This window comes from Piliocolobus tephrosceles, chromosome 9, assembly GCF_002776525.5.
Source record: "Piliocolobus tephrosceles isolate RC106 chromosome 9, ASM277652v3, whole genome shotgun sequence".
Classification (NCBI taxonomy): domain Eukaryota; kingdom Metazoa; phylum Chordata; class Mammalia; order Primates; family Cercopithecidae; genus Piliocolobus; species Piliocolobus tephrosceles.
The window spans coordinates 99,538,780-99,562,787 of NC_045442.1; the positions used below are offsets into that span (position 1 = coordinate 99,538,780).

Here is a 24,008-nt window from a genome sequence, read left to right on the forward strand (position 1 = left end):
GAGACTCCGTCTCAAAAAAGAAAAAAAAAAAAGAGAAGAAATTTTTTTTTTTTTTTTGAGACGGAGTCTCACGCTGTCACCCAGGCTGGAATGCAGTGGTGCGATCTCAGCTCACTGCAAGCTCCACCTCCCGGGTTCACGCCATTCTCCTGCCTCAGCCTCCCGAGTAGCTGGGATTACAGGCGCCCGCCACCACGCCCAGCTAATTTTTGTATGTTTAGTAGAGACAGGGTTTCACCATGTTCACCAGGCTGGTCTTGAACTTCTGACCTCAGGTGATCCACCTGCCTCAGCCTCCCAAAGTGCTGGGATTACAGGCATGAGCCACCACGCCCGGCTGAAAATATTTTTTTTTAAGTTGATATTTTTAATGTGTTTTAAGCAGGGATGGCAGATTCGAAGTACATGACCGTTATAAGTATTGATAATTGAAAGAAATTCCTTTTGTTTTGCCATTTTCTTAAAAGACATTAAAATAAGAAATGTTGAATTTGGAGAAATGGTTTTGAATATTTCTGGGGGAGTAGTAATCTTATAACCTGTATTGGGAAACAGCTAGAACCAGGTTGTTAACTACTTGGTTAACTGGATACTTCAAAATTCTAGGATGAAGAAATTAACCAGCAAAGTCAACTGGTAGAGAAACTGAAGACGCAAATGTTGGATCAGGAAGAGGTGAGTTGAGTACCTTTTATATTGCTTCCAGAAAAGCTTTATAGTTTTGGTTTCTGAATCCCATTGACTTTGTCTTTAATAGTTGTATAATTTTGGGTATGACTCTCTTTGTGGGAATAAGCATGTCACATGGATAAAATGAGTTTTTACTCATTCGTCGTATCTACCCACATAAAATCTGTTGTTCATTTCTGCCATCGTTTTTTTCATCCTGGTTCTTGACTTTTCTCTTCTTTTTTTTTTTTTTTTTGAGGCAGAGTCTCGCGCTGTCGCCCGGACTGGAGTGCAGTGGCCGGATCTCAGCTCACTGCAAGCTCCGCCTCCCGGGTTCCCACCATTCTCCTGCCTCAGCCTCCCGAGTAGCTGGGACTACAGGCGCCTGCCACCTCGCCCGGCTAGTTTTTGTATTTTTAGTAGAGACGGGGTTTCACCGTGTTAGCCAGGATGGTCTCGATCTCCTGACCTCGTGATCCGCCCGTCTCGGCCTCCCAAAGTGCTGGGATTACAGGCTTGAGCCACCGCGCCCGGCCGACTTTTCTCTTCTTGTCACCTACTTTGGATTCTCATTTTACCTTCTCACCTAGCAGAGCAGGGGGATAATTGAAAAGCAGTCCTTTAAACTTTTTTTGTGGGAGTGGTGTGTAGGGTGAAGACAAGGACTGCTTCAGTAAGAAGGAGGTACTCTCTGTCGGTGAACTTAATCCTGGTCAGATCATCTTTCAACTATAGCATTTTGTATTTCAACTATAGCATTATTCCTCTAAGGGGCACTATTGACATTTTGCATTGGATAATTTATGTTTTTCTGTCCTTTGCATTATAGGACATTAAGCATTCCTGGTCCCTACTCCTAAATGCCATTAGCATTCTACCCTGTTATTAACACTCCCACAGATTTCCAGGTATCCCTACAGGAGAGCCACTAATGTGGATGATTGTTGTGTTCTCCTAACCAGTCTCGTGGTGTCCTTGCAGTTCAGATTTTGTGCTGATTACAGGTTTTGTTTTTGTTTTTGATACAAAGTCTCGCTCTTGTCCCCCAGGCTGGAGTGCAGTGGCGTGATCTCGGCTCACTGCAACCTCCGCCTCCCGGGTTCAAGTGATTCTCCTGCTTCAGCCTCCCGAGTAGCTGGGATTACAGGTGCCCGCCAGCACGCCTGGCTAATATTTTTGTATTTTTAGTAGAGACAGGGTTTCACCATGTTGGCCAGGCTGGTCTCAAACTCCTGACCTCGTGATCTGCCCGCCTCGGCCTCCCAATGTGCTGGGATTATAGGCGTGAGCCACCCCGCTTGGCCCAAATCTAAATTTTTAAGCAACTCTTGTAGAATGCTGTTTTCCTTTATTACATTAATTTGCATGTGACTGCAATCAATCTCTCATAGCCAACTTCTCCATGGATTCCCTTTCCTGTATTACTAAGCACTTTATCTGTCCTGTCCCTCTCCTATGGTTCTTACCTTCTATCTTGTATTGCACTTATTCATGTACCTATCTTCTCTTCTACTGTGTTCCTTAAACATACAGTCTTTGATTTTCTTTCTGCCTTGCAGCATCCAGCACAGCGCTTGCACATAGTTGACATTTAGTAAATCTGTTTAATGAATAAATGTTGCCACACTGAATACCATCCATATTTCACTCCATTTGTTCTTGGCAAATGGTGAAGCTTCATGGGTGTTTTTTAAAACCTGCATACTTTTGGGGAAAATAAATTATTTTCTGTCCTGTAGCTTTTGGCATCTACCAGAAGGGATCAAGACAATATGCAAGCTGAGCTGAATCGCCTTCAAGCGGAAAATGATGCCTCTAAAGAAGAAGTCAAAGAAGTTTTACAGGCCCTAGAAGAACTTGCTGTCAATTATGATCAGAAGTCTCAGGAAGTTGAAGACAAAACTAAGGAATATGAATTGCTTAGTGATGAACTGAATCAGAAATCGGTAGGATATAGTTTTGTTTTCTTTTTTAATGCTTTAGTACAAGTATTCTTAACTTAAAAACTACTTGAGTAACTTACTTCTATGTAAGTCAAATATCGATAACATCAATTTTCAAGGACTCGGGTTTCAACTTCCATTCTTTCTGTATATGAAGCCTTAGAGGTGGAGGAAGACAGTTATCTTAGTTCCTAAGGTCTGTTAATATCTAATTTAAATGCTATTTTAAAGGATGTTTGCTACTCCTAATGTTTATGTTTTTAAATTTAGTATATAGCATGTAGAACCTAATGTTATTACTAATGTTAAAGGAAAAATAATTTAAAGCTCCTAGCTGCCCAGTAAAGCTACTAGATGATTGTTCAAACAATAAATTAAATATGCAATACAAATTAAAATGCTATTTAATCAACTATGTGAATTATTTGGAATAGATGTGAGGATATGTAACTTAATACAATTTGTGTTTTATTTACTGTTATATGTCCACTACCTGGAGCAGTGCCTTCTTAGCACAGTGTAGTTTTGGTTCCTCAATAGATGGAGATTTTTACTTGCTAAAAATCGATACAGGACAGACATTGCCAACCTCCAACTGTGATGGCAGAAATAATATCTGTGATTGTTTCAACATCATCATGAAGGAGCTATTTTGTGGTTTTGTCGTGGTTAATGCTAGCTTCTTGTTTGGAAATCGGCATCTAGAGTTGCACTCAGGACCCATGTCCACCACTTATTTCCCCACTCACATTAACTTGTCTAGAAGAAAGCAGTCAACAGTACAAAATAACACTTTTAAAAGGTTTCCTGCGCCCCTATGAGTTCCTTTTCTCTTTTTAATCTACAAGTTACATTTAGCTTGAAGTTAACATTCAGTACTGTAGAGATCCAAGACACCATCATAACTAACTCTTACTGAGTTGCATTATTAACAAAGCTAATTGTTGTATGAAAGAATAACAGGAGTTTCTTACAACTCTGAAAGGTGGTCCTTGGCCACTGATTTTGGTCTTTAAGACAGCTATATTTATGTTTCACTTGTGGAGCTGAAATCTATCAGCATTACATTGATAATAGGAGTTAGAAATCCCTAGTGTTTAGCATCTATTTATATGCTTAGACAGTGTTGCTGTTGAGTTGTTAGAGAAAATGGTAATTTAAACAATTATGGTAGAAGCATGCTATATTATACGACTTACAAGATAATTGATATATTGTAGATTAACCTGGGTGGATACACACTCTACTGATACTCAGAAACTTAAGGAAATGATCAACTACCATAAGAAGTAAGCAGTTGGAATGATGGTATCTTTCCTAAAAGATATTGATGAAAAGTCAATAAATGGCATTAAAAATACAGTACAGTACAGGCGTTAAAAATAAGCCCCATGCTTTTCAGATTTTGGAATGTTTGCATTATACTTACCAGTTGAGCATTTCTAATTGGTAAGTCCAAATGCTTCAGTGAGCATTTTCTTTGAGCATCATGTAAGCACTCAAAAAGTCCCAGATTTTGGAGCACTTCGGATTGGGGATGCTCACCTTGTATCTAATCTGCGATATGAGTTATTTTGAAGTGGGCCAACCTGGGTTGGACTTTTCAAAATTTGGTGATTTTGTAGCTGGTAAGCAAGCTCTGATTTGAGATTTATAATTATAGTCATTAAACTCAGATAATATTGCTTTATCATGATCTCCTGGATAATTGCTTATATCATAGTATTGTCACATGGATTCTTTCTAGTGAATAAGTATATAGAAAGTAGATGAAGAAAACGTACTAACCATCTAGAAAACAGTGTCATTGTAACGTTAATTTGCTGATTCACTTTCTAAAGATAAGACATAATATAGTAATAAATGATAATCAAATCTAGTTAAATTTGAGGCTTCCCATTTTTTAGACAGAAAATATTATTCAGTCTCAGGAATTTAGTGAAATAGCACAAACTGCCTGCTCTTAATGAAAACAATGTGGCTACTTTTACCATAGCCTATTAAGTCTAAAATATTTTTTAAGTTTGAGCTGGGAGCCCAAAACTTGGTAGATGGTTCAAGAAAATGAAAGCAGAAAAGGCGTGGTTTTGTAAAACTCATGTGTAAAACTTGAAACATCTATGAGTATTTGATTTGAGTTTTCATGTAGATTTAACTATACTTTTTGTTTTGGGTTCTCTTAGGCAACTTTAGCGAGTATAGATGCTGAGCTTCAGAAACTTAAGGAAATGACCAACCACCAGAAAAAACGAGCAGCTGAGATGATGGCATCTTTACTAAAAGACCTTGCAGAAATAGGAATTGCTGTGGGGAATAATGATGTAAAGGTAAATGTAATAACTAAATATTAAGGACAATTTTCTGTATACACTTGTACTTTTATTTACTACTAATATGAAGTTCTTTTCGTATTCATGATCTCACCCTCACAATCAGTCATGTGTAGTAGGTGCTATTAACTGCATGTTAAATAGATCAGGAGGGAGCAAGAGAATAAGGGCACCCAAATACATAAATTCAGTAGGTGGCATTTATTGGACCTCATGTTTGATTCTTTACTATAACATTTTCCCCAACCTGGGCAATGTGGCAAAACCCGTCTCTACAAAAAATACAGAAATGAGCTTGGCACGGTGGCGTGTGACTGTAGTCCCAGCTACTGGAGTGGGAGGATTGCTTGAGCCTGGGAGGTCAAGGCTGCAGTGAGCTGCAGTCGCACGACTGCGCTCCAGCCTGTGCAACAGAACAAGACGCTGTCTCAAGAAAAAAAAAAAAAAGATTTAGCACTTAGAAATTACATTAGTAAATTTCCATAAGTGAAATAATTGGAACAACAATTAAGATAAGTTCAGGGACCAGACATAGTGGCTCAAGCCTGTAATCCCAGCACTTTGGGAGGCCAAGGCAGGAGGATAACTTGAGCCCAGGAGTTCGAGACCAGCCTGGGCAACGTGGCAAGACCCCGTCCCTACAAAAAACTTAAAAATTAGCTGAGCATGTGGGCATGGTGATACGTACCTGTAGTCCAAGGTATTTAAGAGACTGAGGCAGAAGGTTAAGGATGCCATGAACCATGTTTGTGTCATGGCACTCCAGCCTGAGCAGCACAGTGAGACCCTATCTCAAAAAAAAAAAAAAAAAAAAAAAATTAGCTCAGGGAATACATTTATAATGAATGGGCTTGTGGTTGCTTTAAATATTTAAAGAAAAGTAAAAGATGAGCACTGCTTTCTTAATTCTTTTTTATTTTAGTGTGAAAAATTGCAAACATATAATAGTAGAGAGAATAATATAATGAGCTCCAGAGTTTTCAGTTTTCAAAATATTGCCATATTTTCTTTATACTTCTTTGTCCTAATCTTTTTAAGGATACTAATATTGGTTGTTAGCATCAGGCATGTGACTTGGTAAAAACTAAGACCAAAGAATCAAACTAAGACTCTTAACTGAAAAACTATGCATATAACATGAAAGATTTCTATGTTGCAGTAGCTGTTTAGACTTTACCTTTTTGATTAAAGCCTGATTACAATAACAAAGAGAGCATACACTTGGGTTTATATTGAGAGCCTTCTAAAAAGCCCAGTCTGTTAACCAGAGTTGGAACTGAAATAAAAGTTTTCAATATGGAGTACACATTTCTGTCTGTTGTATTGTTTGATGTTGCTGTTTGTTGTTAACTGATTCTTCAGTTTAAAAATGAAGAAAAAGTATTTTAAAAAATAGAAAAAGAATAAAATAAAATCAACAAAATAAAAGTTGTTGTTTGTTGATGGAGGCAAGGATTCTCATGACTCTTCATATGTTATTCAGTGGACTCACTTTCGGGCCACTTGACTTGCTTACTCTTCACCATCAGTCTAAACATTTCTGCCCTATCCTGTTTATGGTGAAGTAATGTGAGATGTAGAGTAATGTGAGATGGAGAGAAATCTTTACGATAGAAAAGTACATTTATTTTATATCGCAGAACACCAGAGAGATGATGTTCAAAATTTGCTTTGTAGATTTGCAACTTTTCAGAAAAATCTTACATTTTATGTTCAAATAGTTATGATTTAAGTCAAAAAGTGTAAAGAGAGAGAGTGGAAATGGCTTATGTTTAGTGGCAGATGGATGAAATCCAGGTTCCCTGATGACTAGATTTTTTTTTTTTTTTTTTTTTTTTTTTTTGAGACGGAATCTTGCTCTGTTGCCCAAGCTGGAGTGCAGTGGTGCTTGGCATCCTCCACCTCCCAGGTTCAAGCAGTTTTCCTGCCTCAGCCTCCCGAGTAGCTAGGATTACAGGCACGTGCCACCATGCCTCACTAATAGTTTGTATTTTTAGTAGACAAGATTTCACCATGTTAGCCAGGATGGTCTTGATCTCCTGATCTCATGATCCACCCGCCTCGGCCTCCCAAAGCGCTGGGATTACAGACGTGAGCCACCATGCACGGCCATAGATTTTTTTTTTTTTATTTCCCACTATACCGTAGCATTTTGAAAATAAGTCATCTTTGCAAGTAGCTATTCTGATTTAAAAAAAAAAAAAAGGATCCTCAGTATTTTTGTCATTAACGAGTAATTCTTTTCCTCTCATCATATATAAGCTCTGTTAGAGTGCTACTTTTTTTTTTTTGAAACGGGGTCTTGCTCTATCGTCCAGGCTAGAGTGCAGTGGCGCGATTTCGGCTTGCCACAACCTCCGCCTCCTGGGTTCAAGTGATTCTTCTGCCTCAGCCTCCTGAATAGCTGGGACTACAGGCGTGCACCACCACACCTGGCTAATTTTTATATTTTTAGTAGAGATGGGATTTCACCATATTGGCCAGGCTGGTTTCCAACTCCTGACTGAAGGTGGTCTGCCTGCCTCAGCCTCCCAAAGTGCTGGAACTACAGGCATGAGCCATTGTGTCTGGTCCTATTGTTGAGTTTTGTTTTGTTTTTGTTTTTTTTTTGAGACGGAGTCTTGCTCTGTCGCCTAGGTTGGAGTGCAGTGGCACTGCAACCTCCTCTTCCTGGGTTCAAGCGATTCTCCTGCCTCAGCCTCCCGAGTAGCTGGGACTACAGGCTCCCACTCCCATGCCTGGCTAATTTTTTGTATTTTTAGTAGCAACGGGGTTTCACCATATTGACCAGGCTGGTCTTGAACTCCTGACCTCAGGTGATCCGCCCACCTCGGCCTCCCAAAGTACTGGGATTACAGGCGTGAGCCACCTTACCTGGCCTCCTATTGTTGAGTTTTAAGAGTTCTTCATATGTTTTGGATATAAGTCTTTTATCAGATAGTGCTTTGCATTATTTCGCAGTTTGTGGCTTTTTTTACTCTATTAATTGTCATCTTTTGCAGACTAAAAATGTTTAATTTTGATGAGGTACAACTTACCAAGTTTTTCATTAATAGATTGTGTTTTTGGTATTGTATTTAAAAACTTATCGCCACACCCAGTATCACCTAGATTTTCTCCTATGTTAAAGTTTTCTTTTAGTTTTGCATTTACATTTAGGTCTGTGATCCATTTGTAGTTAATTTTTCTGAAAGGGGTAAGGTCTGTACCCAGGATTCATTGTTTTACATCTGGATGTCTGGTTGAAGAGACTATCCTCTCCATCAAATTGCCTTTGCACCTTTGTCAGAGATCAGTTGACTGTATTTTGTGGTTTTATTCCTGGGCTCTTCATTCTGTTCTGTTAACCTATTTATCTGTTCTTTTGCCAGCACTCTACCGTTTTGATTATTATAGCTTTACAGTAAGTTGCACAGTGTCAAGTCCTGTGACTTTGTTCTTCCTTAGTATTGTGTTAGCTATGCAGGGTCTTTGTACATGTAAACTTTATCAATCATATCATCTGCAAAGACAGTTTTATTTCTTTCTGAAAGTTAAGGAATATACAGTGACCACAATTCCTTTTGGTTGAGCTTAAAGATCATCCTTTCCCTGCCACCTAAATATCCTCTTGTTAAATTTTAAGCTGAATATGTACATGATTAACAGTGAATTTCCTGAAGAGGTCCTGTAAAGAGGAAATAAAAAAATTGAAAGAGGCAGAATTTATTAGTTTGATTATATTTTTGTATTTTCCTTAGGTTTACATTTATTTATTTTTCTTGTTGGCATGTATTAACATTATTTTCAGTTCTAAAAAAAGGAAAGCAAAAAGTAAGCTGTATTTATTTACCTTTCATTGAAAACAGTAATAAAAGAAAAAAATAAGATCCAGACTTTGTATGAATATTGAGTAATACAAAATTATATTTTATAAAAAGATTTTATAGCCTAATTGGGAAAACACACATCGAACATTTTTTTGGCTTTAATATTTTATTTTACTTTTTCCTCACAGCAGCCTGAGGGAACTGGCATGATAGATGAAGAGTTCACTGTTGCAAGACTCTACATTAGCAAAATGAAGTCAGAAGTAAAAACCATGGTGAAACGTTGCAAGCAGTTAGAAAGCACACAAACTGAGAGCAACAAAAAAATGGAAGAAAATGAAAAGGAGTTAGCAGCATGTCAGCTTCGTATCTCTCAAGTAAGTTACAGAACAAAATTTATTTTTTGAAACAGCCACATAGAAATTTTATTTATTGTACAAGTTTTCAGAAAAATGTATCTGTAGGTGATATTTAGTTGTTTTTTTCCTAGTCTAGCTGCAGTAAATTTGAATTATTTAACTGAGTTATATTTGCCTAGCATAAATGTGGGTTCTGTATAGAAATTTACCAGAAAGACATGACTGGTAGTAACTTGTTAAAGACTCCAGAATTCCAGGGTGGGCAAAACTGCAGGGAACCAGTTTCCTGGCTTGGCAACTGAATGAATGGGGCCATTCACCACAATCAGAATTTCACAAAGAGGGAAGATGATAACGTTAGATGGCGGTATCTTTAAAATTAGTATTTCATATTTGAGTCTTCAGTGCCTTAGTTTGCAAGTTAGATCACCATTTAATTAGTTGATTAAATTATTTAACATTTCAAAATTGGCTCCTAAACATTTTAGGTTTAAATATTCCCAAGTTTATCATATATAGATAATAAAATGTTTACTGTCAAATATTCTTTAAAGTGTACGCATGAGATATGTTTTCCACTTCATATCAGTGTATTTTTTCCAAAAGCATGAAGCCAAAATTAAGTCATTGACTGAATACCTTCAAAATGTGGAACAAAAGAAAAGACAGCTGGAGGAATCTGTCGATTCCCTCAGTGAAGAACTAGTCCAGCTTCGAGCACAAGGTATAGCTCCCAACTGTTTATGAGTTACATCTATGTTCTTATTTTAGTATAATTGTAGTAAACTTAATATTCACACTGACAGAATAGTAGGAATATGGCTGACTTGGAATGCTAAACAAATCATACATATTAATGTTACTTTGAAACATATTGTTTTTGCTGTTTCGAGATGGAGTCTTTGCTGTGTCACCCAGTCTGGAGTGCAGTGGCCCTATCTTGACTCACTGTAGCCTCTACCTCCTGGGTTCAAGCAATTCTCCTGCCACAGCCTCCCTAGTAGCTGGGACCACAGGCGCATGCCACCATGCCCAGCTAATTTTTTGTATTTTTAGTAGAGATGGGGCTTCACCGTGTTAGCCACAATGGTCTCAATCTCCTGACCTCGTGATCCACCCGCCTCGGCCTCCCAAAGTGCTGGGATTACAGGCATGAGCCACTGTGCCTGGCGAAACTTTTTTTTTTTTTTTAAGATTTTGTTTGAATATGGAAATAGCCAATCTGGGAATTTCCCACAGTTATGAAGGGGTGTGTGTGTGTGTGTGTCTTAACATAGGGGACTTAGGAGTTACCTCATTTCTTTACCATTCCCTTAACTGTTCTGGATTAGGCAAAAAAATAAATAAAGGAATACGTAATACCAACACAATGGATATGACTTGTATACTAGTCTACATGTCATTGAACTGGGAGAGCAGGTGACATTTGGGTAATTTGAAGTCGAATATTGCTAAGGAAAATGCTTATTGTAAAATCCATTTGCTCCTTGGTTTATATGAGGAGCCTTAAAGGCTTATTTCATTCTTCTGTTTTCTCTCTATTCAAACAGAGAAAGTCCATGAAATGGAAAAGGAGCACTTAAATAAGGTTCAGACTGCAAATGAAGTTAAGGCAAGTTTGATGTCACGTTTCTAATGACTTTAATTCATCAGTATTAATTTTGATTAGTCTGACTTTAACAACCTTTTCCCCCTCAAAATTTTAGCAAGCTGTTGAACAGCAGATCCAAAGCCACAGAGAAACTCATCAAAAACAGATCAGTAGTTTGAGAGATGAAGTAGAAGCAAAAGAAAAACTTATTACTGATCTTCAAGAGTAAGTATTATACTTCTCTAGTTAGACAGGAGGAAAGAAGCAGTTACTGGTGGACACAGTATATTCTTATTTAGAAACCTGCAGTTTTCATCAAAATTACATTTTTATCTTGGAAAATAAAGAATTTTCTCATTTATGAGTAAAACTTATAAATTCCAGGTGAAATTTTTGAAGCTTTTTTTTAGGTCTTTTGTTCTAAATTATTCAGTAAAAAGGAAGAAAAAAAATCCCCAGCCTAAGTCTATTATTGCAAATAGATACCACAGTCTCCTCCAAATCCTTTATTTAATTTCCTTTTTTTTTTTTTTTTTGAGATGGAGTCTTGCTTTGTCACCCAGGCTGGAGTGCAGTGGCTGGATCTCAGCTCACTGCAAGCTTCGCCTCCCGGGTTTACGCCATTCTCCTGCCTCAGCCTCCTGAGTAGCTGGGATTACAGGCACCCGCCACCTCGTCCGGCTAGTTTTTTGTATTTTTTAGTAGAGATGGGGTTTCACCATGTTAGCCAGGATAGTCTCAATCTCCTGACCTCATGATCCGCCCGTCTCGGCCTCCCAAAGTGCTGGGATTACAGGCTTGAGCCAGCGTGCCTGGCCTAATGTCCTTTTTTAAAAAAATTCTTGGTTGCGTGCAGTGGCTGATGGCCTGTGACCCCAGTGCTGTGGGAGGCCAGGACAGGAGGATCACTAGAGGCCAGGAGTTCATCAAGACCAGCCTGGGCAACGTGTTAGTGAGACTCTGCCTCTACACAAAACAGTGTTTTAAATTAGCTGAGCATGGTGGCACATGCCTGTAGTCCCAGTGACCCAGGAGGCTGTGGCACAAGAATTACTTGAGGAGTGTTGGAGTTTTGAGGCTGAAGCAAGCTATGATTGTACTCTAACCTGGGCGACAGAGTGAGACCCTGACTCAAAATTCTTAACTGGGAAAAACTTTTCTGGAAGTTCTATGGATTTTCAAAGGTTTTTATTTTTTTTAAGTTGTCATCTTAGTTTATCTAGAAGACAGTTTGCCTGCCTCCATAACCATGTGCACATACATAGAGTTTATGGAAGTCAGAGTCTGCAACAGTTTGAGTAAGGACCAGAAGAGAGTAGCACAACAAAATGGTGATGAGGTTTGGGGCATAGGTCTTACTATGAGTACCTGATGGAAGTAGGCATAAGGATTCGGGAAGATGAAAGAGGAGAACAAAATCATGATTTCAAACCAAAATACGAAAAATTTTGTATGCCTGCTAGTAGCCAGGTCCCTTCCCTCTTTTCCTCCACGGGGGATAGGATAACAGAAAAGTCCTTGATAAGATTATAGAATTTAAAAGTTTGGAAATTTTAATGATGACATTGAGAAAACTATAATATTGATACTGTGTTAATTTTTTTTTCTTTTGTCAGCCAAAATCAGAAAATGATGTTAGAGCAGGAACGTCTAAGAGTAGAACACGAGAAGTTGAAAGCCACAGATCAGGAAAAGAGCAGAAAATTACATGAACTTACGTGAGTAATTGTTTTTAATTTAAGTTTAAAAATAAAAGCTAAATTAGAGAATTATAGGCATTACCCTTGGATATAGCCAGTGGATACATGTTTTACTTTGTATGGGCTAAAGGATTTTTTCTTAAATCCACTGAGTAGTTGGTTTGATTTATATCTAAATACTTGTAAAATGTATTTGTATTTTAGTGAAAGCAAGGTCTTATATTTATTTCATTGTGGTTAAGATTTAGATTTCTGTTTATCAATCTGCTTGCTATTTCTTTATCTCCATATTACTTCAGGATCCAGCATAAAAATGAACCTAAAACAATGTATTAAGTAATTTAGAAGATTTTAAGATCTATCACAAAAACTGAGTTTTTGTTAAATTTTTTTTCGCATAAAAGAGCATTGTGGTTTTTAGCCTTGCCATTTTGAACAGAGGTTTTCATAGTTTACCTTTTCTTATTTTCTCAAAACTCAGTTTTCTAGAATCTTAGGTAGAAAATTCATGATTATAATTTTTCACATACCTTGAGTTTGTGAGATAATTTGCAAATGAACTGTGATATTATTAGGATAGTTGGAACATCAGGACCAGTTCAGAGTGGATTTTATGAAGATTCTACTAACTTGCAGCTGTGATTTTGTTTAGAATACTTTCAATGTAAAATATTTTAGTCTTTGACAGTTTATAATCAATCAGTATCATTTTGGATAAATAGCAGTATAATATATGTGGCATATTTTAATATATAAATTAGAACCATTCCTTATTCTTTGAATTCTGCCACATTTTATTTCATCTCTTCCATTGCTATATATGGAATGTATAACAATAAACGGTTGTTTTAGAAGGCATATGAAAATTTTTTGAAATCGCCCAGGTGCAGTGGCTCACACTCATAATCTTAGCACTTTGGGAGGCCAAGGCAGGACAATCAGTTGAGCCCAGTGTTTGAGAATCAGCCTGGGCAATATAGTGAGACCCTGTCTCTACAAAAAATTTTTAGGCAGGCCTGGTTGTACATGTCTATGGTCCCAGCTACTTGGGAGACAGGTGAGGAGGATCACTTGAGCCCAGGAGGTTGAGGTTGCGGTGAGCAGTGTTCAGGACAGAAACGCTGTGTCAAAAAAAAAAAAAAAAAGACAGCATGGATAAATTGTTTAAAATAGGCATCTTGTATTTATTTAAGAATTTATCCTTTCAGATACAAAAGATTTTATTCAACTCTCATGCTAAGTACAGTTTTACACAATAAAATTTGAAAATATATGTTTGTTCTTCTACTGTTAGGGTTATGCAAGATAGACGAGAACAAGCAAGACAAGACTTGAAGGGTTTGGAAGAGACAGTGGTAAGAAAAACATGAAAATAAATAGGATTGGGGCATATTTTGTGTGTTTTTTTCTACCATGATTATTCTAAATTTAAAGTCTGAACTCCAAAAATATCACTGTTCTTAATCCAAGGCAAAAGAACTTCAGACTTTACACAACCTACGCAAACTCTTTGTTCAGGACCTGGCTACCAGAGTTAAAAAGGTAAAGTAACTATGCTGAGGTGGGTGTTTGCATAAATGGTGCTTGCTTCTAGGTAATTCTTTGTATTCAAAGTGAAATAACTTTACAGTCATGTCAATTTTTGTATAGTTAAGCTTAGATTTTTTTTATTTTTTAAATTTTCATAATACTTATTGACCTCTTTCCTCAGAGTGCTGAGATTGATTCTGATGACACCGGAGGCAGCGCTGCTCAGAAGCAGAAAATCTCCTTTCTTGAAAATAATCTTGAACAGCTGACTAAAGTGCACAAACAGGTACTAAAGAGTATATTTTCTGGTAGCTGCAAGATAGTAAAAATAAAAAATCGAGGATTGGCAAGTGAGTATTTCAACCTTTCAGAGTCCTCAGGAATGTTTATACCCTGAGCCATTTTATCAGAAATTATATAAAGAAACCACAAGTAACTTTTAGAGGAGTTAGTATTTTTAACAACCTTATTATCAAAAGAGGCAGTAAAAACATGTATTCTCATTTTCTCTTTAGGATTTTAAGACTGGATTTTCATAATTTATTCATGGTAATTTTGAAATCTCTACTACACAACAAGACTACAGTTAAAATACTGCAAAGTCTTTTGGGGAGAGTAGTCTTTTTATATCTAATACCCCAGTGTGTCAAATATAATGAAGCAGTTTTCATTTCACCAGATTAGTTGTCTTACTGAAGAAACAGCACTATCTTGTAATGTATTGTCTTTGCTTAGTAGAGGGAGAGAACAATTCTTCCCCTAAAAAATTAAAGGAAACTATACCTTTGTCAATAAATAGATGTGTGTATGATATGTAGAGATGGATATATTCCCTGCGTGTTTCTGCCTAAATTAGATAAATGGGAAACAATGTAAAATGCTGTTTTACTTCTTTTCTATGGGAGGCCGAGACGGGCGGATCACGAGGTCAGGAGATCGAGACCATCCTGGCTAACACGATGAAACCCCGTCTCTACTAAAAAATGCAAAAAACTAGCCAGGCGAGGTGGTGGGCGCCTGTAGTCCCAGCTACTCAGGAGGCTGAGGCAGGAGAATGGCGCAAACCCAGGAGGCGGAGCTTGCAGTGAGCTGAGATCCGGCCACTGCACTACAACCTGGGTGACAGAGTGAGACTCCGTTTCAAAAAAAAAAAAAAAAAGCAATTATGAAATGCTGGTACTTTTTCAAATCATCCTGTTAAATCTGGAATCCTTGTTTTCTCTGTGTACGTTTAGTTGGTACGTGATAATGCAGATCTCCGCTGTGAACTTCCTAAGTTGGAAAAGCGACTTCGAGCTACAGCTGAGAGAGTGAAAGCTTTGGAATCAGCACTGAAAGAAGCTAAAGAAAATGCATCTCGTGATCGCAAACGTTATCAGCAAGAAGTAGATCGCATAAAGGAAGCAGTCAGGTCAAAGAATATGGCCAGAAGAGGGCATTCTGCACAGATTGGTTAGTAGAACACATTAAAACCTTTAAACCTTGCTCAATTTTAATGTTCATTTAGCTGAAAACATAATCCAAATTTTATGTGTTGTCATGGTGCATCTGTCTTTATTTTCTAACTTAGCAAGGAGTGGCACTGTTGGGAGAGAGGAATAACCACATTAGGAGAACAAGAAGATAAATGAGAACTAGAGAAGCAAGCAAGAATGGTCATGGAATGGAGAAACTATATAGAGCAATATTATTAAAGCCAAGAGAATTGCAAGAAAATAAGCCATCAGCAATGATTTAATGTTTAAGAATAATCATTAGTGGTCAGGCGCGGTGGCTCACGCCTGTAATCCCAACACTTTGGGAGGCCAAGGCAGGTGGATCACCTGAGGTCAGAAGTTCGAGACCAGCCTAACATCATGAAACCCTGTCTCTACTAAATACAAAAAAATTAGCCAGGCATGGTCGTGAACACCTGTAACCCAGCAACTTGGGAGGCTGAGGCAGGAGAATCACTGGAACCCAGGAAGTGGAGGCTGCCAAGATGGCACCATTGCACTCTGGCCTGGGTGACGAGCGAGACTCCATCTCAAAAAAAAAAAAAAAATGGTGCAGGAAGTGTTTTTTTGTTGTTTTTTATTTTTAGTTAGTTTGTTTTTTAGACAGAGTTTCACTCTTGTTGCTCAGGCTGGAGTGCAGTGGCATGATCTTGGCTCACTGCAACCTCTGCCTCCTGGGTTTAAGTGATTCTCCTGCCTCAGCCTCCCTAGTAGCTGGAATTGTAGGTGCAAGCCACCATGCCCAGCTAATTTTGTATTTTTAGTAGAGACAGGGTTTTTCCTTGTTGGTCAGGCTGGTCTCGAACTCCTGACCTCAGATGATCCACCTGCCTCGGCCTCCCAAAATGTTGGGATTACAGGCGTGAGCCACTGTGCCTAGCCTTTTTTTTTTTTTTTTTTTTTATGACATGGTCTTGCTTGCTTGTCACCCACGCTGGACTGCAGTAGTGCAATTACGGCTCACTGCAGCCCCAACCTCCCAGGCTCATGCGATCCTCCTACCTCAGCCTTCCAAGGAGCCGGGACTACAGGTGCATGCCACCACACCCAGCTAATTTTTTTATTTTCTGTGGAGACAGGATTTTGCCTTATTGCCTAGTCTGATCTTCAACTCTTGGACCCAAGTGATCCACCCACCTCAGCCTCTCAAAATGCTGGGATTACACAGGCATGAGCCATTATGCATGGCCAGAAAGATTTTTTTTTAAAGACTAAGAATTATATAGGTCCTAGAGAAAAGGATGCTACAGAAAAGAAAAAGTGATGGAGAAACAAAAAGGCAAAGAAAAACAAAACATTTGGGAATTTGTTGTGAATAGGAGAAGAAACCTTAACAGTCATTGCAGTCACATCTTAAGCTTTATTCTAAAGTCTGTCTTTATTTTTCACATTAGCTAAACCTATTCGTCCCGGGCAACACCCAGCAGCTTCTCCAACTCACCCAAGTGCAATTCGTGGAGGAGGTGCATTTGTTCAGAACAGCCAGCCAGTGGCAGTGCGAGGTGGAGGAGGCAAACAAGTGTAAACATTTATACATACCCACAGGTTTGTTATTTATATCTGGCTTTTCATATCTGTTTGTGGAAAATTGGTTGTCAGATAGGTTTTTTGATTTTTTAAAAAATTCTCACATTAGTGTTATGTTTTTTTTTTACCTTACGCAATTATAAAAGTAATTTAGCTTGATCTTTTTGTATAGTTTAGATCATACTGTATATTCAAATTTGTGGTCTTAATTGTTTTGAAATCTAGCATTGAACCATTTGTAATAGCTCTTGATATTCAGTCTAATTGATGTACCATGATTTATAAACATTCCTTTTTGCTGGACATGTAATTATATAATTTTTTCCATAATTGAAATTTTCAAAAACCAAAATTTTCATATATGAAATTTGAAAGTTTTTTTTTTTTTTTTTTTTTTTGAGATGGAGTCTCACTCTTGTCACCCAGCCTTGAGTGCAATGGCATGATCTCAGCTCACTGCAACCTCTGGCTCCTGGGTTCAAGCGATCCACCTGCCTCAGCCTCCCGAATAGCTGGGATTACCTGCTCCCGCCACCATGCCCGGCTAATTTTTGTATTTTTAGTAGAGACGAGGTTTTATCGTGTTGGCCAGGCTGGTCTCAAACTCCTGACTTCAGGTGATCCGCCTGCCTTGGCCTCCCAAAGCACTGGGATTACAGGTGTGAGCCACTGTGCCCGGCCTGAAACATCTTGTATTCCTTAACCTGTTAGAGATTATTTCCAGGAGGTTCCCAGAAATGCAGTTACAAGGAAATGTGAACATTTTTAAGGCTCTCGCTACATACTAACACACTGGTTTCTAGAAAGACTGCACCAAATTGCATATGAGCAAAGCTTAGTAACAGATTTCTGAGTTTTATTTATAATTGTATAAGTAATATCTGTTCTTTATAGGGCATAAAACAATCACAAATTAGAAAAAAAGTCTAGAGTACTATATCTCTCTTTCTGGAACTTTCTGTATTAGTTTTTCAGTTTAAAAGCTTAAACTGTTGATAACTATTCTAATACACTCTACCTATTTAACTACATATGCTGCTTCGTAGCCTGCATTCTCCCCACCCGCTCCAAGACAGAGTCTCGTTCTTGTTGCCCAGGCTGAAGTGCAGTGGCCCAATCTTGGCTCACCGCAACCTCCGCCTTCCGGGTTCAAGCGATTCTCCTGCCTCAGCCTCCCAAGTAGCTGGGGATTACAGGCATGCACCACCACGCCCGGCTAATTTTGTATTTCATAGCCTGCTTTTTAAATTTAGCAATATATTCGGAACATGTTTTTCTACAACATGATTGAATTAGTTAGTGGTTGCCTAATAATTCATCATATAGCAGGAACTCTGTAACTCTTCAGAAAGTCCCTGATGTGTGTATATGCTTTGGAAATAAAATATACTAGATAATTACGAAATGATTAGCTGTTTCTGACAAATACTAAAGCAACTTTATTTTAATGTTGCTTGTTTATACTTGGACATTTTGCATAATACTGGCTCTAAATGTGAGTAGAGAATTAAGAAATATTCTGAAGGATTCACATTTCTAACAATTTTAAACATTGCGTTCACACAATGTAGAATTTAAAACAGTGGTAGAGTGAAAAGAACATGGACTATGGAGTTCCATCCAAGTTGGAATCCTGACTCCTTTTATGAACTTGAGCAGATAAACTTTTTAATAGTTTCTTTCTCATTCTGACTTGTTTTACAGTACTTCAGCATAAAAATAAATTACGGATTTATTGCCTGACTATTTAATGAATCTCTAAAACAACATTTTTCTACATAGCCACAATATTATCACACTCAATAAGATTATATTTTTAATATTATTTAATGCCATTCCATATTCACATTTTTCCAGTTTTTTTTACTATCCTGTACAACTGGTTTGTCTAAACCAGAGTACAATTCAGGACTGCTGTTTGCATTTGGTTTTATCCCTTAAATCTCTTCTGATCTTGAATGAGCACCCTGTTTAGTGATATTGACTTAATGAAGAGTAGACCCAGTTGTCTTGAGGGTATAACACCTTCTGGATGTTGTGTCTGATTGTTCTTATGTGTAGTCACCTTGTTCTCTCTCCCCTCTATTTCTGTGCAAAAGCATTGATTAGACTCAGCATAAACATTTTTGACAAGGTTATATCATAGATAGTAAGTACTTAATATCAGTAGACATACAATAGCTGGTTTTCCTGATACTTAGAGATAGCTCCTGTGTTCTTCCCCTTTGGACAATAACTCTGTTTTATTAGTAAAATGGAAGTCATTCGTAAGAATTACATGAGTTGGCGGGGCACGGTGGTTCACACCTGTAATCCCAGCACTTTGGGAGGCTGAGGTGGGTGGGTCACCTGAGGTCAGGAGTTCAAGACCAGCCTGACCAACCTGGAGAAACCCTGCCTCTGCTAAAAAGACAAAATTAGCTGGGCATGGTGGTGCATACCTGTAATTGCAGCTACTCGGGAGGCTGAGACAGGAGAATCACTTGAACCTGGTAGGTGGAGGTTCCAGTGATCCGAGATCATGGCATTGCACTTCCAGCCTGGGCAACAAGAGCGAAATTCTGTCTCAGAAGAAGAAAAAAAAAGAATTACACGAGTTAAGATGTTACCCATCACACAGTATTCAGTAGATGCAAGCCTTTTCCTACCTTTCTGGAAGTGGGAGCTGGGCAAGGGGATTTCAAAGCATAGATATAAAGTTTATCCTTTTTGGATATTGTCCTCACATTAAAATTCATATGTCAACTTTAAACTTACCTCATTGTAGAGAGGATAGACCATACTTTTATTAACTATAGCTGATCCCTGTATAGTGACACCAGGTTAGCACATAAGGGAGATGGCTAACTCAGCCAAACTAGGTTTTCAAGACTTGAAAGTTATGATGTAAAAATACAGTTATTTACAGGTTTGTTTCGATGCTGGTCCAAGGATAGTGGTTCTTAGTTTTCAAACTCTTGTAATCTGTCTTAAACCATGATTGGGGAGTATATGATTCACTTAAGTGATAAGTTGTTTAAATGTTAAATAATTTGCAGAGGTTTGTTTGTTTGTTTGTTTTGAGACAGAGTCTTGCTCTGTCGCCCAGGCTGGAGTGCAGTGGCAGGATCTCAGCTCACTGCGACCTCTGCTTCCTGCTTTGAAGCAGTTCTCCCTGCCTCAGCCTCCCGAGTAGCTGGGATTACAGGCGCCCACTACCACGCCCGGCTAAGTTTTTTGTATTTTTACTAGAGATGGAGTTTTGCCATGTTGGCCAGGCTGGTCTTGAACTCCTGACCTCAGGTGATCTGCCCTCCCTCGACTTCCCAAAGTGCTGGAACTGCAGGCATGAGCCACCGTGCCTGGCGAGAAATTTTTTTAATGTTAGGAAAAACATTTCAAGTCACTGTTTATTTTTGGAAAGGATGACATTTGTAATACTGATACTTTTAGTTAACCAGTTTTACATGGCTGGTCTTCTGCCTTGCATAGTACTTTAAATAGGTTGAGTTTTTCTAAATGCATAGGTAAGTAGGCAGTTTAATACAAAGATGTTTAATACTACTAGAATTATTTTGCTGTTACTTTTCCTACTGTATACACCTCGTTTATCCCTGTTCCTCTACACCTCTCCCCCTCTTTTTTTTTTTTTTAAAGCTTCTGTATACATAACTAGTAGTTGCTGGTTAGTGTTGCTTGGTTTAAGGATGTCACTGACCACTGTCTGCTGGTTAAAAGATTAGCCATCTTTTTCTTTTTTAAACAAATATAATTCATAAATCAGCTTACCCATAGCTTTATTGGGGAGAATAAAAACAAAGGGAGGGCTGACCTCCCTTTATACATTACTACTTCTAAACAGTTCTACTTAGGCAGTAAATAAAAGGAAACGAACTCATTTAATATTGCCATCTTTGTAATTTTGGGGAAAGTAGCCACAGCTGTTGGCTAAAATGTTTATAAACTATTGGCATATTTTATTTTCTTGTTTTATTCTTCATGATTATCTCAAACACAAGTTTTGTAAAACTAAACATATTTACTCTCTATGCTTTCTCCCATTTTTAGGTATTAAAAAGTAATCGAAGTATGAAGAGGACATGGTATCAAGCAGTCATTCAATGACTATAACCTCTACTTCCTTGGGATTGTAGAATTATAACTTTTAAAAAAATGTATAAATTATACCTGGCCTGTACAGCTGTTTCCTACCTACTCTTCTTGTAAACTCTGCTGCTTCCCAACACAACTAGAGTGCAATTTTGGCATCTTAGGAGGGAAAAAGGACAGTTTACAACTGTGGCCCTATTTATTACACAGTTTGTCTATCATGTCTTAAATTTAGTCTTTTCTGTGCCAAGCTAACTGTACCTTATAGGACTGTACTTTTTGTATTTGTTTTTTGTCTATGTTTATTTTTTAATCTCAGTTTAAATTACCTAGTTGCTACTGCTTCTTTTCTTTTCCTATTAAAACGTCTTCCTTTTTTTTTTTTTTTTTTTAAGAGAAAATGGAACATTTAGGTTAAATGTCTTTAAATTTTACCACTTACAACACTACATGCCCATAAAATATATCCAGTCAGTACTGTATTTTAAAATCCCTTGAAATGATATTATTAGGGTTAAAATTACTTGTATTGTTTCTGAAGTTTGCTCCTGAAAACCACTGTTTGAGCACTGAAACCTTACAAATGCCTAACTAGGCATTTGAGACTGAGCAAGGCTACTTGTTATCTCATGAAATGCCTGTTGCCGAGTTATTTTGAATAGAAATATTTTAAAGTATCAAAAACAGATCTTAGTTTAAGAGAGTTTGGAAAAGGAATTATATTTCTCTTTTTCCTGATTCTGTACTCAACAAGTCTTGATGGAATGAAAATACTCTGCTTTATTCTGGTGAGCCTGCTAGCTAATACAAGTATTGGACAGGTAATAATTTGTCATCTTTAATATTAGTAAAATGGATTAAGATATTATAGGATTAAACATAATTTTATACTGTTAGTACTTTATTGGCTGACCTAAATTTATAGCCTGTGGAAATTGAGAAAAATGAAGAAACAGGACACATATATGATGAATTAAAAATATATATAGGTCAATTTTGTTCTGAAATCCCTGAGGTGTTTTTAACCTGCTACACTAATTTGTACACTAATTTATTTCTTGTTTAGTCTAAAAATAGTAGTTTGTTTGCAAGTCACTAATAATCATTAAATAAATTATTTTGTTGGCCATAGCCCATAATTTTGTAATTAGTACTAAGTGTATACGTATTTTTGCCAGTTTTTCCTCAGATGATTAAAGTAAGTCAACAGCTTATTTTAGGAAACTATAAAATAATAGGGAAAGAGATTTCACTATTTGCTTCATCAATTGTAGGGGGCGGTGACTGCAACTGTGTTAGCAGAAATTCACAGAGAATGGGGATTTAAGGTTAGTCAGTAGAGAAACTTGGAAAGTTCTGTGTTAGGATCTGGCTGGCAGAATTAACTTTTTGCAAAAGTTTTATACACAGATATTTGTATTAAATTTGGAGCCATAGTCAGAAGACTCAGAACATAATTGGCTTATTTTTCTATTTCCTTAACTATTGTAATTTCCACTTTTATAATAATTTTGATTTAAAATACAAATTTATTTATTTATTTTTTTAATAGTCAAAAATCTTTGCTGTTGTAGTCTGCAACCTCTAAAATGATTGTGTTGCTTTTAGGATTGATCAGAAGAAACACTCCAAAAATCGAAATGAAATGTTGGTGCAGCCAGATATAAGTAATACAGTTAACAAGCAAAAAGAGTGCTGCCACCTCTTTATGATCGTTTTCTAAATGAAGAAACATTTGGCTGCGTTCACATAGACCTGTATGTTTTGTTTTCAGTTGAAAACTTGCCTCCTTTGGCAATATTCGTAAATGAAGCAGAATTTTTTTTTCTCTTTTTTCCGAATATGTTAGTTTCGTTCTTGTAAGATGTATCATGGGTATTGGTGCTGTGTAATGAACAATGCGTTTTAATTAGCATGTGGTTCAGAATATACAATGTTAGGTTTTTAAAAATATCTTGATGGTTCTTTTCTATTTATAATTTTAGACTTTCATAAAGTGTACCAAGAATTTCATAAATTTGTTTTCAGTGAACTGCTTTTTGCTATGGTAGGTCATTAAACACAGCACTTACTCTTAAAAATGAAAATTTCTGATCGTCTAGGATATTGACACATTTCAATTTGCAGTGTCTTTTTGACTGGACATATTAACGTTCCTCTGAATGGCATTGACAGATGGTTCAGAAGAGAAACTCAATGAAATAAAGAGAATAATATTTATTCATGGCAATTAATTAAATTATTTGCCTAACTTAAGCAAACTAACTACTGTGCTTAACTCTCAGTTTGTGCTTAACTCCATTTAACATGAGGTGACAGAAGAGTCTGAGTCTACCAGTAGAATATGTTGGTTTATTTTCAGTACTTGAAGATACATTCACAAATACTTGGTTTGGGAAGACACCGTTTAATTTTAAGTTAACTTGCATGCTGTAAATGCGTTTTATGTTTAAATAAAGAGGAAGATTTTTTGAAATGTAATGACTTTCTTAAAACTTAAGTGTTAGATTGATTTTACATGACTGAGTTCAGGCGTATCTTGACAGAATAGTGACTGATACATCATTATATTTATGTATATTTTGTTTCCTAATGTCTTGCAGTCTTTTGGACAGCAGGTATTAAATGTGTAGAGCTAGAAATGAATGACCAGTCTCACATATAAAACTTTTTTTTTTTTGAGATGGAGTCTTGCTCTGTCACCCAGGCTGGAGTGCAGTTGTGTGATCTCAGCTCACTGCAACCCTCACCGCCTGGATTCAAGTGCAGATTCAGGGACTCCTGGATTCAAGGACTCCTGCCTCAGTCTCCAAGTAGCTGGGATTACAGGCATGCGCCACCATGCCCAGCTAATTTTTGTATTTGTAGTAGAGATGGGGTTTCACCATGTTGGCCAGGCTGGTCTCGAACTCCTGACCTCATGTGATCCTCCCGCCTCGGCCTCCAAAAGTGCTGGGATTACAGG

At 37.5% G+C, this 24,008-nt stretch overlaps 1 protein-coding gene across 1 annotated transcript in view; it reads left to right on the forward strand.

Moving 5' to 3' along the window:
* Positions 1 to 23,524, forward strand: part of KIF5B (kinesin family member 5B) — a 52,255-nt gene extending 28,731 nt beyond the window's left edge. Inside the window, exons 12-25 of the mRNA XM_023218198.3 lie at positions 607 to 675; positions 2,409 to 2,615; positions 4,796 to 4,939; positions 8,940 to 9,128; positions 9,717 to 9,834; positions 10,661 to 10,722; positions 10,817 to 10,926; positions 12,318 to 12,419; positions 13,696 to 13,756; positions 13,872 to 13,943; positions 14,113 to 14,217; positions 15,167 to 15,383; positions 16,822 to 16,972; positions 21,002 to 23,524. Of these exons, the coding sequence (XP_023073966.1) occupies positions 607 to 675; positions 2,409 to 2,615; positions 4,796 to 4,939; positions 8,940 to 9,128; positions 9,717 to 9,834; positions 10,661 to 10,722; positions 10,817 to 10,926; positions 12,318 to 12,419; positions 13,696 to 13,756; positions 13,872 to 13,943; positions 14,113 to 14,217; positions 15,167 to 15,383; positions 16,822 to 16,952 (1,587 nt within the window). The 3' untranslated portion in view covers positions 16,953 to 16,972; positions 21,002 to 23,524. The remainder of the gene's footprint in view (positions 1 to 606; positions 676 to 2,408; positions 2,616 to 4,795; positions 4,940 to 8,939; positions 9,129 to 9,716; positions 9,835 to 10,660; positions 10,723 to 10,816; positions 10,927 to 12,317; positions 12,420 to 13,695; positions 13,757 to 13,871; positions 13,944 to 14,112; positions 14,218 to 15,166; positions 15,384 to 16,821; positions 16,973 to 21,001) is intronic.
* The last annotated feature ends 484 nt before the right edge of the window (positions 23,525 to 24,008 follow it).